The sequence below is a fragment of the Phoca vitulina genome, unplaced genomic scaffold (genome assembly GCF_004348235.1).
Source record: "Phoca vitulina isolate PV1807 unplaced genomic scaffold, GSC_HSeal_1.0 scaffold19, whole genome shotgun sequence".
Taxonomy (NCBI): Eukaryota; Metazoa; Chordata; class Mammalia; order Carnivora; family Phocidae; genus Phoca; species Phoca vitulina.
The window spans coordinates 1,267,502-1,282,579 of record NW_022589722.1 but is presented as its reverse complement, the minus strand read 5'-3'; the positions used below and the strand labels follow the sequence as shown (position 1 = coordinate 1,282,579).

The 15,078-nt window shown below is 31.7% G+C and overlaps 1 protein-coding gene across 1 annotated transcript in view; it reads right to left on the bottom strand.

The window, feature by feature from the left end:
• The window catches only part of LRRIQ1 (leucine rich repeats and IQ motif containing 1), a 189,669-nt gene that overhangs the window by 150,492 nt on the left and 24,099 nt on the right, over positions 1–15,078 (bottom strand). Inside the window, exons 8-9 of the mRNA XM_032416672.1 lie at positions 13,632–13,784; positions 11,476–11,626 (exon numbers count right to left, since the gene is read on the bottom strand). Coding sequence (XP_032272563.1) covers positions 11,476–11,626; positions 13,632–13,784 — 304 coding nt within the window. The remainder of the gene's footprint in view (positions 1–11,475; positions 11,627–13,631; positions 13,785–15,078) is intronic.

Genomic DNA, 15,078 nt, shown 5'->3' with positions numbered 1-15,078 from the left:
AATCATGGTACTTTTTAAAAATTCAAATTGATGATCGACTTCAGTAGTTAAAAGTATGTCTGCATCATTTCAAAAGCAGCACTAAAATGTTAACTGTTTCTTTAATATTAATAAAAATTACATGCCTAGAGCTTATCTCTTTATATATACTGTAATAATGACAGGTATTATAAAACTTTTTCTACTGTTTAGTTAAACTTTACTTAATTAATTACCTAAATGTTTTTAAATTAAACTTTACCCTAAGTACACTTATTTATAGGAAAAGTAAGCATGATTGGCTGAAGAGTTACCACATTCATTTCAAGTGATTTCTTATTTTGATTACTTTGTTCTTTCATGTAATTGCCTCCTATATATAGAAGGACATTTTGTTTACCATTTGATATTTGTTATTCCTCAAAGATTTTTGGATTTCTATTTAGGTGCGAGCTATGTTTATTATAGTTTTATTTTAATACTGGTATAATGATAAAATTTTTTGTAATTTTTTGAAAGAAGCATAGAGTATCCTTATATAAACACATATAAATCATTTATATTCTCCACATTTCTACTAAAAATATCAAAATCTATTTTTTCAAAACTAGCTTTACTTGTAATATAAAATTCATCAGAGATTCATTCTACTAGTTTCAGCCCTGTTTTGTGTCCACATGGAAATAGAAAAATAATATAGACAGAATCTCTCCTCAATTTTAGTATATGTGCTGCTGAAGCGAGCACAAGAATCTCTCCTCAAATATCTCTTACTTGATCAATTCAACTACAATTTTTTAAAAATTATAACATGTAAAAATGTTAACAAATTATCATGAAGTGAATAAATTACAAAACAATATTACAGTAGTGTTTTTTTAAATGGCAGAAAACAGTCTGAAAAGACAGCAATTATGCAAGAAATTAAGAAAATAATCCTATTTGTAAGTGCATCAAAAAATAAAATACCTAAGAATAAATTTAATCAAGGAGGTAAAAGATCTGTATATTGAAAACTACAAAACACTAATGAAAGGAATTGATGAAGACAAATAAATGGAAAGACATTCCGTACTCATGGATTAAAAAATTAATATCATTAGAATGTCCATATCCAGAGCAATCCACAGATCCAATGTAATCCCTATCAAAATCCCAATGGCATTTTTCACATGAATAGGACAAATAATTGTAACATTTATATGGAACCACGAAAGACCTTTAATAGTCAATGCAATTTCAAGAAAAAGCAAAATTGGAGGTGTCGCACTCCCTGATTTCAAACTATACACTAAAGCTACAGTAATCAAAACAATATGGTATTGGCATAAAAATAGACACAGATCAGGGGAACAGAATAAAGACCCCAGAAATAAACCAATTAGTTAATAGTCAATTAGTTTACAACAAAGGGGCCAAGAATATAAAATAGGGAAAGAACAGTTTCTTCAATAATTGGTATTGGGAAATCAGACAGCCACATGCAAAAAAATGAAGCTTGACCACTATCTTACAACATACACAAAAATTAACTCAAAATGGATTGAAGACTTGAACATAAGACCTGAAACCATAAAGCTCATAGAAGAAAACATAGGTGGTAAATTCCTTGACACGGGTCTTGGATGATTTTTTTTTTTAATCTAACACCAAATGGAAAAGCAACAAAAGCAAAATAAACAAGTGGAACAATATCAAACTAAAAGCTTTGCACAGCAAAGGAAATTATGAACAAAATGAAAAGACAACCTACTGAATGGGATAAAATATTTGCAAATCACACGTCTGATAAGGGTCTAATATCCAAAATTTATAAAGAACTTCAACTCAATAGCAAAAATCCAATCTGATTAAAAAATGGGCAGAAGATCTGAATAGACATTTTTCCAAAGAAGACATACAGATGGCCAACAGGCACATGAAAAGATGTTCAACATCATTAGTCATCAGAGAAATGCATATCAAAATCACTATGGGATATCACTTCACATCTGTTAAAATAGATATTATCAAAAAGACAAGAAATAACAAGTGTTGGCAAGGATATGGAGAGAAGGGAACCCTCTCACACTGTTGGTGGGAATGTAGATTGGTACAGCCACTATGGAAAATAGATAGAGGTTCCTCAAAAAATTAAAAATAGAAATACCTTATGACCTACCATTTCCACTGCAGGATATTTATTTAAAGAAAAAAAAAAACCACTGACTTGAAAAGATATATGTACCCCCATGTTCATTCATTACAGCATTATTTGCAATAGCGAAGATATGGATACAACCTAAATGCCCACTGATGTGTGAAATGGATAAAACAATTGTGGTATTTAGATGTACAATGGAATATTATTCAGCCATAAAAAGAATGAAACCTTGCCATTTGTGACAACATGGATGGATCACAAGGGCATTATGCTAAGTGGAATAAGTCAGAAAAAGACAAATGTCATATGATCGATCTCTCTCTGTGGAATCTAAGAAAACTAAGCAAACAAGCCAAAACACAACTCATATATGCAGAGAGCAGAAGGGTGGTTATCAGAGAGAAAGGGGATGAGAGGGCAAATTGGGTAAGGGGGGATCAACTGTATAATGACAGATGATAACTAGATGTACTGTGGTGATCACTCATAGTGTTTTTTATACAAAAATCAAATTATGTTGTACCCCTGAAAGAAATATGTTATATATCAATTTTATCTCAAAAAAGAGAAATACTTCCAAACACACACACACACACACACACACAGACAAAAACAAAGGGAAGGTTTTAAAAAGTGGGTGAATCCTAACAATATTGATATTATAAAATAATACTATCTTAAGCCATTCCAAATACACACACACACACACACACACACACAATAAAATGCACGACAATAATAGCATATTAATCTGGGAGCAAGTAAATAAAGTTTAAATTTTCTAAGACCCTAGAACTGCTTTGAAAAAGTACCAAATAAATTTAGATTTGGTAAATCAAGAAGGCATGCTGTATCTACAGTAAACAAAAAGAATAGTAAAATAATATGTAACTGGTAATAGAAAGGAAAAATGAAATAATTTAAAAACTCAACTAAACCAAAAAGAGGCAAGAAAAGAGAAAAAAATAGAACAGGCAAAACAAATAGAATTGAATAGTAAGATAGTAGATTTAAACTCAAATATATTAATAATTACACTTAATTATTAATTAAACTTAATTAGTTATTAGAGACCAAAGGCTAGAATCAAAGCTAAAATTTGTCAGGGAGTCTAGATAAAACAATAACAAAAGCAACACATTTTCACATTACATAAAAGAGATATACCAAAAATAGGACATGTAGAAATATTGTAAGTAAAAGGATAGAAAAAGATACGTTATGTACACACTAAACTAGTGATTCTCAAAGTATGGTCCAGAGACCAACCTCCTACAGACGCTTTTAAAGGTTCCATGGAGGCAAAACTATTTCATAATAATTCTAAGACGTTATTCGCCTTTTTCACTCTCATTTGCTCAAGAGTTCATAGTGGAGTTTTCCAGAGGCTACATGAGGTGTGATATTGTAGCAAATTGAATGCAGAAGGAAATACAGAAACCCAGCTGTCTTGAGTTAAGCTAGACATTAAAGAGATTTGCAAATATGTGTAACAATAACCCTTTTCTCACCATATCTTTTTGGTAAAAACTACATTTATTATTTATAAAACTATTACTAATGGAAAAGCTTTATTATCTTAAGCTCTGAATTAATAAATAAAAACAAAATTTTTCTCATTTTCTTTCTATACAGTAAATACTGATAGATATAACGTGCATAAATGAAAGCTGTTTAAGGCAGGTACTCAATAATTTTTACAAGCATAAAAAGATCTTGAGTCCAAAAGAAAGCTAGTTTTGGTAATATCAGACACAGAAGACTAAGGCAGAAAGCTTTACTACAGATAAAGAGGGACATTTAAAAATGATAAAATAGGTCAATTCAAAAGAAATATATAACAATTATAAATTTATGTAAAACAAATAGCATGGCCTCAAAAATATTTAAAGCAAAAAAAATAGGCTCTAAGAATAAAGATCTACAACCCACAATCATCATAGGAGTCATGTATATAGTTTTTCTCTATGACTATGCTAATTACATGGTCAGTAGCACATGTTAATTACAGGCATTATGGCATTATAAAAAACGAATAGGCTCTGAGGCAGACGGTCCATGAATTTCAGGTCTATTCCAAAAAATAGCTGTGTGAATATAAACAAGTTACCTAACTTCTCTGAGTCTTTGTTCCTTTATTTGTGGAGTGAGGGTGATTTTGCGTTATTGGGAGGATTAAAAACAATATTTTAAAGTAGCTTGTACAACACTTTCAGATATTGGGTACTAAAAATAATAGCTATTATTGTTTCCTAACAATTATCCTCAATGAAAAGTAGTTAAAAAACTCTAACTGTTGTGGCCAAATAAGACTTCAAAGACAAATATTTGAGCTAAACTTTGAAGAAGAAATAGGATATCAGTACACACTTAAAAAAAAGTCTGTATACAATTGATTAAACAGTAATTTGATCAAGTCAATGCACTTGGCTCAAAAAGGGGATCTAGATGGGAAGGAAGTTAGAATAAGTTGCCACCCTTCCTCTTTTAATCTTACAAGTTCTTTGCTATCAAATGAAGGATAGTAACTGAGCAAAATAGACTTAGAGCAAGCCTTACCTTAGAATACCATTACTTTCTCAACATCTCAAAGAAAATGATTCTTTCCCAGTCACCATTTCTATTTTGTCCACTCCCCATCCCAAATAAAACAAAACAGTAGCCACAAAAATATTCAAGAGCTTCTTGCAAATTATGTAAATATAACAAATATAAAGTATCACTTAAATACTCTTGAGTCCACTGCTTCAATATATTATTAACTCTTTAAAAGTTTACTATGTCCCAAAAAATAGAACTGAAGCCAAGTGTGTTTATCCCTCAAAGGGCCCTTGCCCATGGCAAAATTAGCATTTGGCTATACTTGCTACAAATATCTATTTCAAAGAATTCCTCCCACAGAAATGAGCCAATGGTCTAATAAGACACTCCTGCCACAGTGGGGGAAAAACCTCTCCTGTAAGGAACAGCAAAACTAAAGATGTTAAATTAGGCTGGGTTTTCACTAAATAAGTGTTTGGTAAAGGTCTACCTCCTTCAGCTGCTCAATGATTGCTATGTTTGACAGTTACATGCAAATATGCTGAGTTGCACTTAAGATTTTTAGTTTCAATGCAAAAGTTCTTCAGTATCATACATGTTGTGTGGAAACAAGAATACTAAAACAGGAATCAGACAACTTGGATTCTAGCCCCACCTCTGGTAGGAGTTTGATGAAAATTATGTGGGTCTGTTTTTTCATCTGTAAACTCTTAAAGAGCTGAAATTGGCAGATCTGTAAAATCCCTTTCAGCTTTATACTGGGCATTGTTGCATTTCAAAACTGAAGAGTAAGCTAGCACCATCTAGTGGAATACAAGAAATTCACTAAGTATACAGTAGTGAAAAGCATTTCTACAAGCAAAATAACCAGAGCTTTATTTTATTTTACTTCATTAATTTTTTCTAGTGTTCCAAAGACAACATCGGGTAGCAAGTATTAAGCCAGGCACACTTCCCCTATGAGTCAAGACAGTAATCAAGCCTATGTGAAAATGTTGCATTATTTCAATATCTTTCATACTTATAATATTAGTGTCACTTTTCCAGAAAGCAGTATTATCTGAAAATAAAACATCAGGGGAAAAAAGTCTCTTAATACTTCTATTTACAATGGTATTTTCTAGGAATGTATCACCTGAAATTTATAAATTAACAAATTACTTGCTGGCATTAAAGAAAGATGTTTTTTCAGATTAAAGTTTTCTTCACATAGCGGAGATAGAAGCTTCATGAATGAGAAGACAAAAATAATTATTTGCTCTTACACATCAACATCATACTTATTTTCATTTTTACTCAAAATTCAATAAATGAAATACAGCAATTTATTCCCATTCTCTTTTCTCTATGTAAATATCACTAGATAATCTTGGTAAAAGTCAGGATACTCATTTGTTTTGCTTATTGCTGCATCCTCAGCAATATTCTAGTACTGTGTTCTAGTGCCTGGAAAAGTGCTTACACATAGTAGGTGCTCAATAAATTTGCTCATTAACAAATTTATTAATCAATAAACCTTAAAATCATTACTTTTTTCTGCATAAAGAGTTTTAATATACTCTAATAAAATAGTAATAATCTTAAATGTTAAATTCATATCTATTGGAGAGGCAGTGGAATGAGGGAATTAAAAAATCAGATACTAGGGATAGAATGCTGAGTTTCAAATCCTGGCTCTATCATTTACTAATTTATCTTAGATAATTTATTTAACCTCTCTGTGCCTCAATTATTACCAGAGTGGGGGGGGGGAAGCATTTAATAGTAACTAACTCATAGCGTTTATAGGAAAAACAAATGAGTTAAACGTATATAGTACATAAATATATGGTGGTTTAAAAAAATTATCTATTGCTATATTTATTATATTAAGTTGTATTTTTTCTGTAAGAAAATTTATAAAATATTTCGTCATATGGCATGAATTTTTTCAGATTAATTTACTTTCAGGATGTTTCTCTTAAAAAGTCAATAAAATCCAACATAAAAATGGAAGAAACAAAGAAAACTAGATTACAAATTATAAATCACCTATTTTTCATTTGCTTTGGCTATTTGTTAAAAAATGAAGTCAAAAATACTACCTCAAAATATGAAAAACTTCTCACAGATATTCAACATCCATTCAAGGAATGTTTTTCCATATTACTTCTGGAAAACAAAATGTTTTGCCAATTTTACCTGAAACTTACTTATGGGAAATTTCAGGCAAAAGAAAGCATGAAATATCATAATGATATCATAACCTTAAAATTTAAACTGCAAATCACCCAAATTAAATTGACTTATAAAAGATAGTACAGGAAAAAAGAACTTCCAGAGGAAAAAAAACATAAAACATTTTAGATTATAAAAAGTATGATAAAATCTGTTGTCTGATTAAAATAAATCCATATTTAAAATTATCAACTAAAGTGAAGCTTAATAAGTTAAAATTAAGCAATTATTTTGACATTCAAAATATGCAAGAATAACTCCAGATCAAATCAAAATATTCTATAATCAAAAACGTGCTACCCAAATAGAACCAATTATAGAAAATAATATTAAAATGTTATATGGTAGTCTTTAAATTAGCCACAGCACACAATATGTTTAAACATTAAATTAAACATAATTTTTATTAAATTAAAAATACATAATTAACTTTACATAACTTTCAATGTATAGAATTACATTTTATTTAAGTTGTTACTTTTAAAAAGTATACTTTACATTGTGTTTCTATTTCTGTAATTAAACAGTTTCATTAGAATGGAAAACATTTAGCATAAATAACTTCAAATGAATTGCCTTAAACAGACTGACACAGTTCCTATTCTGATTCACTTAAATGCAATGAAATTCAAATAAAAATGTGCATTAATGTTTTCTAATAAAAAGTAATTAAAGCTAATCCTACATATTAGCTACTGCAATAACTACAGCTTAGTAAGAATTAGGAACAAATTAAACTTGAAACTACAAATGTAGAATACATGGTATTGCTTCCAATTTTATTTCACCTCCTTAAGAAATATTATAGCATGGAATAGTAACCTATTAACTTATAAACACAAATCTATCTTTGTGCCCCTTCATAAGAGTTCTTAGCATCAATACATCATTGAAAGACAAAATCTATGCTTTTCCCTTAGCTCAACCAGAATCTCTGTAAGCAGTTCCTGAAGATGAAAAACAGACTCCAAACAGTCTTCAGAAAATCTACTTTTTCATGTACACTCTTCTCACACTCAATAAATACAGTGTTTTCATTGTACCCAACAGACAGCAAAGATGTCTTTTACCTTATTTGCTCTGTACTACATAAAGATACCTCAAGTACATCAATTAATACTATGGCAGTTTCCACATAAATCTTGCAGATATCCTATCCCAGGAAATCCACTGGTTACAAGAAATCCCATACAGCCCTGCTGGCAATGAAAATGAAGTGAATGGGAGTTGAAGCATTTCTTCTCACAATCAGCCTTTTTCTTTTTTTTTTAAGCTTGCTTCAGTGTGTGCCAATATAGCAACATACATTATCAGTGCACTTGCCTTCATTCCAACAACAACAAAATTATTTCTGTCTTTTAAACTGAAATTTTAAAATAAAAAATTGTATCAAAAGTACCACTATTTCCATACAGAAGAAAATATGAGTAGTCCCAAAGCAAGCAGCACAGACACACAGGCAAATAAACACATTAAAGAATATTACACATTTTATTTTCAAAAGTGTGCCTTGAAATGTCTGTAAAAGCTTGCTTTGTGAAAACAACTATAATTTTCCCATATTAAAAAAAAAAAAAAAATCAGAGATGACGGTGACTGCCTTGATCCAACTTTCCCCATAACTCCTCTAGAAATTCATAACAAACAACAATAAATAAAAATACCCCAATCTATCTTTCCAGTGTAAATGGGAGAGGAAGAAATTACAAGCTGAATTTTTCTAAGTGGGGTAGTTAAGTATCCATGACCAACACAATCCAGGCTAAATCCACACTGGTACAGAAGGAATCCCATGGAAACTGGATGGATAAATAAGAAATGGAGGTGCTCCAGTGGTGGAAGAACCCAGGTAATATCAACAAGGCCTTCTTCCAGAAAGGGAACATCATCCCAAGTGGGATGACAGTACTAACACCAAGGATGTAAGTTGAATTACAAATGCAAATGGCCATGCTCTATATGAAACAAAAACATTTAAAATTGGATCAAAAAATAAAACCCAAATCTATGCTGTATATAAGTACACACCTAAAACAAAGAGTTTCTAAAGTTTTGTGGGTTTTTTTTTTTAATGGCCAAGTAGGCAAATACAAACAAACAAACAAAAAAATGTTGTCAGGCAAGGTAGAATTTAGTCTCAAAACATTAAAGAGACAAAGAAGGACACATAAATTTCAATAAAGATAACACAGTTAAGAATATCTACAAAACAGCATGGAGCAACACTCAAAAAATGGAAACCAAAGGATATATAAAATATATAAAAATATATATACAAAAAGAAATAGGCTGATTAATAATAAACATATTTATACTAGCTCAACTCAGTCTATGAAGATCTAAAACAAATGATCACCAAGGTAGATCATAAAGATAAAAATATAAACTCTATATTCCAATTAAAAACACAATGACCTCTTTTCACGTGCACATGAAACGTTCCTGAAAATTGACCATATATTAGAAAATCACAATAAGTTCCAAAAAGCAGAAATGGCACAAAGATAATTCTCACTATAATGCAATAAAACTAAAAAGAATAACAGCAACAACACAAAATGGTCTTACCATATAGAAATTTTAAATCTTAGCTAAAAGGCAAAATACATCATAAAATTGTAGAACTGATGAAAACACAGAAGTTACGGGCCAAGCAGTGCTCACAGAAAAATGTATAGACTTAAGTATTTATGTTAACAAGAGTGAAAAAGAATAAAAATTTTTTAAAAATTAAATATTTAACTCAGAAATAGAAGGAACAAAATAATAGAAGAAAAGTGGAAGAAACTGGCATTAATGTGTATTAGTGGTAGGAGTGCAAAATCGTTTAACCCATAAAATGTGCCTGGCACTATTTTCCTAAATTACAGATGTCCTTTGCACCAGCAATATACATTGCAGAAAATTAATCTAAAGATATAACTGGTAAAGTATAAAATGATATAAGTATCAGATTACTTATTATGGCAAATGTGGAAGACCAGAAACCATCCAATGTTGATCAACCAGGAACCAGTGGAATAAAACCTGATTGATCCACAAAATCGAAGACTATGAAGCCATGGAAAAAGAATGCTCTGAACTCCATAACATGTTGTTAAGTGAAAAAAAAGCAAGATAAAGGACAGTACTTAAAATATTCTATATTCTATATTTTAATCCTAGAATTAGGATTAGTATATATACATATATTTCTTAGATATATGTGTGTATATATATTTGTATGTACAAACATACACATAAGTGATACATATATTATTAAATACATATATAGATGTTATATGTGCATATATACAAAAACATCTATATATAAAAGTATATCGGAGAACAGAGTGAAAAGGACAGGGATGAAAGATCAATCTCTTTGAGTATGCCTTTTTAAATGTAGTTTGGCTTTGAAACATATATTTGTTTTATATATCAAAAATAAAATTAAATCAAATGGGAAAAGTAACTTACTTCCACTGCCCCATCTACTCCCATCCCACTCCCTGAAATTCCAGTCCAGACCACATTTCCTAATAATTTTAGGATGAGGAGGTAGAAAAGATAGTACCTTTTAGGTGTCCAAAAATTTAAGCTATTAGTATTGTACCAGAGTTAAATTTTTATCTAGTTCCTGACTTTTTAGCAATCCTTGATAATTCATTAACCATTATTTAAGCTCCTATCAAGTCCCTTGAGAATCTCACAAATTTAAATAAAAAATAACAGAGAATTTTAAGCCAGGTAGTAAGAAATATAATGAGATTTTTACTTTAGAATTATCACACTGCTAACAGTATAGTGGTAAGCTGAAGTTGAGTTTCAGTAGGAAGAAGAGGGAAGTTGGGTACTAAAAAGTGAAAGCATGAACAGAATACTTTCACAAAACTTGACAGCAAAGGGTAAGAGAGATGACGCAATGGTAGAAGTAAATGGCAAAGGAACTGTCTCACATATGACAGGTGATAAAGCATCAGAGGAGACTGACAATTATATTTATAGAAAACAGGACTGGCCTTAAGAAAAGACATTTTCATTGCTGAATTACATGGATTATAAAGTATGAGGGTGGAAACAGATATAGATAAATAGGGATACAGATATACAGATGGAGAGATGGAAAAGATTAGGGAGATTCAAACCGATGAATTCTTTCTTTCATGCCTTATCTAAAAAAGGAAAGGTTAGTACAAGCAGTGTAGAAAGCAAGGAAAGGAGTGATGACAGGGATTTTTAGGAAACAGATATGACAGTTTCTAAGTGCAGAAAGCACAGAATCCATACAAATATGATGGCACAGAACCAGGGTATTATATTCTCCAGTAGAGCTCAGATGACCACTGGTTAGAAAAAAAGGAATAGGTTAGTGAATATACTAATTTAAGGAGCCACTGATAACTAGCCATTTGCCAGTGGTGAGAGCATATTTCCTTTATATATACTAAAAATAATCTTATTTCTTTCATGCATTTGGATAAAAGATTAAATAAGTATGGCATAAATAAAATAAGCAAATTAATAATGGCGGCCTATTCTTGAAAAGGAATAAATGAAACAAAATGTAATCATGAGAAATAAATGTCAATAAGTTCAAATTCCCTTGTTCTTACCAATTCGAGTGATTTTATTATGTGAGAGTTCAAGATTTTGGATATTAGTACAGCCATCCAAACCATGAAAAGAAGTCAGTTGATTTTTATTAAGAAGAACAACACAGAGATTTTCCAAATTTTCACAATTGATAGTCTCAATATGGTTTTCCTAAGACAAAGAACAAATGCCATTAGTTTTAGTTCAATGACTTATTAATGGAACATTTAAAGCTTACAAAAAGAGGAAGGATGAGAGATGATCTCCAAGTAAATAACCGAATCTCTGACTTTTAAGGCAAATATGCAGAATGTTATACTATCTAGATGAAAATATTAAGTAACCTAATAAATAATTAACTGATTTTATATCTTTGAAAATACAGAAAATACAGAAGATCATGTAACAAAATATTTCAAACAATCTAAATGAACAAAAATGAACACTAGGTCATAGTTGCTTTAAAACTGTTACAGAAACCAAACACTGAAAAAGTTGAAATCTCCCTATTTCCCCTTCCTCAGTCCCTTTTGCTCCCTTCCTCTCCAAAGAACACCAATATTGTGAATTAGGTATGAATCTCATGTACAGTTTTATACTTTTACTACACATATATCTCTGCAATATATAATATTGGTTTCAGTGTCAAGATCATGTCTAGGATGTAACAGCAATTTTATTTTTTAAGACCTCAGAAAAATAAATGGGCTTTTAAGAATCTTGTGTGTAGTCCCACGGCATCCCTCTCAAAAATATTTATAAGCATAGCCATTGTCTAATGGAGTGAACTTAATAAGAAGCATAAGAAATCCACAAAGTTTTCAAAGAAAATCATGTTGGTGGAAACACTGACTGTGTGAACTGAAAAGAATGTAAGTAAAATGAAAAGAAGCTTCTAGCCTACCCGCCCCCCACCCCACCCCATCTACTATGGGAAATGAAACACGCTTAGGAAAATTCTCAGCTGCAAATAGTACATCTTATGGAAAAAGAAGTATTCCTTGAAAATGTCAAAACCCCAGTGGGCAGAACCAAGGGTCATAGAAAACCATTTTCATTGAGCAGAACCGAGTCCTTATTAAGGAAATGATGATATGTGCTCAGCTATGGAATAGGGACACTATGAGTTTCTTATTTTCTTTCATTGTGAATGGGAATAGCTATTGTAATTAATCAAGCCTATCTCACCACTGTATGTGAGTGTGTGTGTGTGGGCGGGGGAACAGGAGGAGAGAAGATACTTTTCATTTTATCTCACAGATCTCTGAGTTGAAAGAACTCTATCTGAGCAGATCATTTCCACTTGGATCTGATTTAGATGAGAAAATTTTGTTTTTCAAGTCTAAGTCTGACGCCACAAGATGATGAGACTTGGAGGTCTCTGGAACATGAGTGTATTTTGAATGTGGGAAGGATGTGACTCCTTAGGAGCCAGAGGGTAGATTGTGGTAGACTGTTACTTTGATAGGCCCCAATAAACCTCAAAACCCAATATTCACAAATCCACCCAGCTCCCTCCCACACAAATTCAGGTTTGGCCAATAGAACATTAGCTAGCATGATGCCAGCAGATGCTTGATAAACACTTGCATATTGGAGCTTTTCTTTTTGGAATGCTCACTCTTGGGATTAAGTCACTCTGTAGAGAAGCCCCAAAATGGAAGAGACTGAGACACAGACACAGAGAGAGAGAGAAAGAGAGAGAAGGAAAGAAAGAGAGATTGAAATTCTAACCTCCCAAGGCACCAGACAAGTAAGGCATTTTGGACATTCCAGCCCCCACTTCCAATTACGTAAAAGACCCAGGCAACAAAACATGAAGCAGAAGACCCAGACAAGCCTGGCCTCAATTCATGGCTGGCCCACAGAACCATGAGCAATTAAATTGGTGGTTGTTTTAATTTACTAAGTAATGTCATTTGTCATACAGCAAAAAGTAACAAAGACAATAACTACATCATCTGCAAATAGAGATAAGTGATTTTCCAGGCCATACTTCCTAATCCTCTTTCCTCAATGGTTCTCACAAATTTTGTTTGATCCTTGACATCTTTAGAACCCAAGTTACAGGTTAATATAGTAACTATTTCTTCAAAATTGTCATTGCTGAAATATAAACATAAATCCATTTTCTATTTTATTATAGGATAAACAATGAGGAGAACAGAGGACATACCTGGGCATCAATGTGCTTCAGGTTTTTGCAGTTACTCAGGCTGTGCAAAGAAATCAACCCACAGCGTCGAAGAGACAAAAACTGAAGATTTGGACACTCTGCTAGTGTGGAGAGACTACAACCTGGCAAATCTTGAAATGTAACTGTTGTGACCTAGAGAATTCAAGAAAATGGGAGTATATAACATTATCTAACAATAATGAATATAAACTATATCAGCCTTGCAAAATTCTTTTTAAAAATTCATCAAAAAAACTAATGATATATACTGAAAATTGCATTTGTTAACAATTCACTTTCAATTAAGCTATCTGGGCCTCCTTTGTTCCTCACATAGAAAGGCAAAATAATGCTATCATCCATGACCAATTCAAGTTCAAAAGTAATATGCATAGAAGCAATAATATAATCATCTATTAGCTCACTCGCTGATTTTTCACCAAATTCACTTTCTGTGTGAATTATTTTGGCACTGTTTTCAAGATTGTACTACATAAATGCTTAAGATCTGTGTTTGACAGTATCCTAATACCTGGATACTAACAGGAGCCACAATATGTCAGGGGGTAGATTCTGTGTCCAACCTGCCATGATTTAATTAAAATGGCTCAACTACCTTCCAAAAACAAAGAAAGTTTGAGAAATTATAGAACCTGTAATAAATAGGACCATGCAATAATAATTAAACCATGTAATAAAAATAGCTTTCTATTACAAGTCCGCTGGTGTGAATCATTCCTTACTGGTATGAATCATTCCTTACTGTTGAATAATGTAATATACCCAGAGCATATAGAATCTGTAATATAACAGCATGAATGGTATTTTTTTCTGTATTTTCAAACACTTTGAAGACCATATTATGAGATTTCTTATTATTGAAATATCACTGTGGATTCAATACTTCACAAAGCTTTTTTCTTAAAGAATTTTTCTATCGTTTTGGTTTTAGTCTTTTTAACTAAAGAAAATTCAGTATCAAAGAATGTACTCAACTCTACAGTATATATAGTAAGGACTACACTTATAGTTGCACAAGAATATGTCAGATAACAGGAATAGTTTTGGATTACTGAAAAGAACTCTACTTATTAAACTCAAGAGCTCTAATATAAAGAAAATGGCAGAGAAATAAATATAGTATGTTGGTTCTTCACTATAATTAAGTCCATGCACTGAAATAACTATATATGTTAAGGGGCGCCTGGGTGGCTCAGTCATTAAGCCTCTGCCTTTGGCTCAGGTCATGATCGAGCCCCGCATCGGGCTCCCTGCTCGGCGGCAGGCCTGCTTCTCCCTCTTCCACCCCCCCTGCTTGTGTTCCCTCTCTCTCGCTGTATCTCTCTCTCTGTCAAATAAATAAATAAATACATCTTAAAAAAAAAAAAAACTATATATGTTAAATCATTTTATAGTAAGAATACTTTCATATTGTCATATCAAAAAT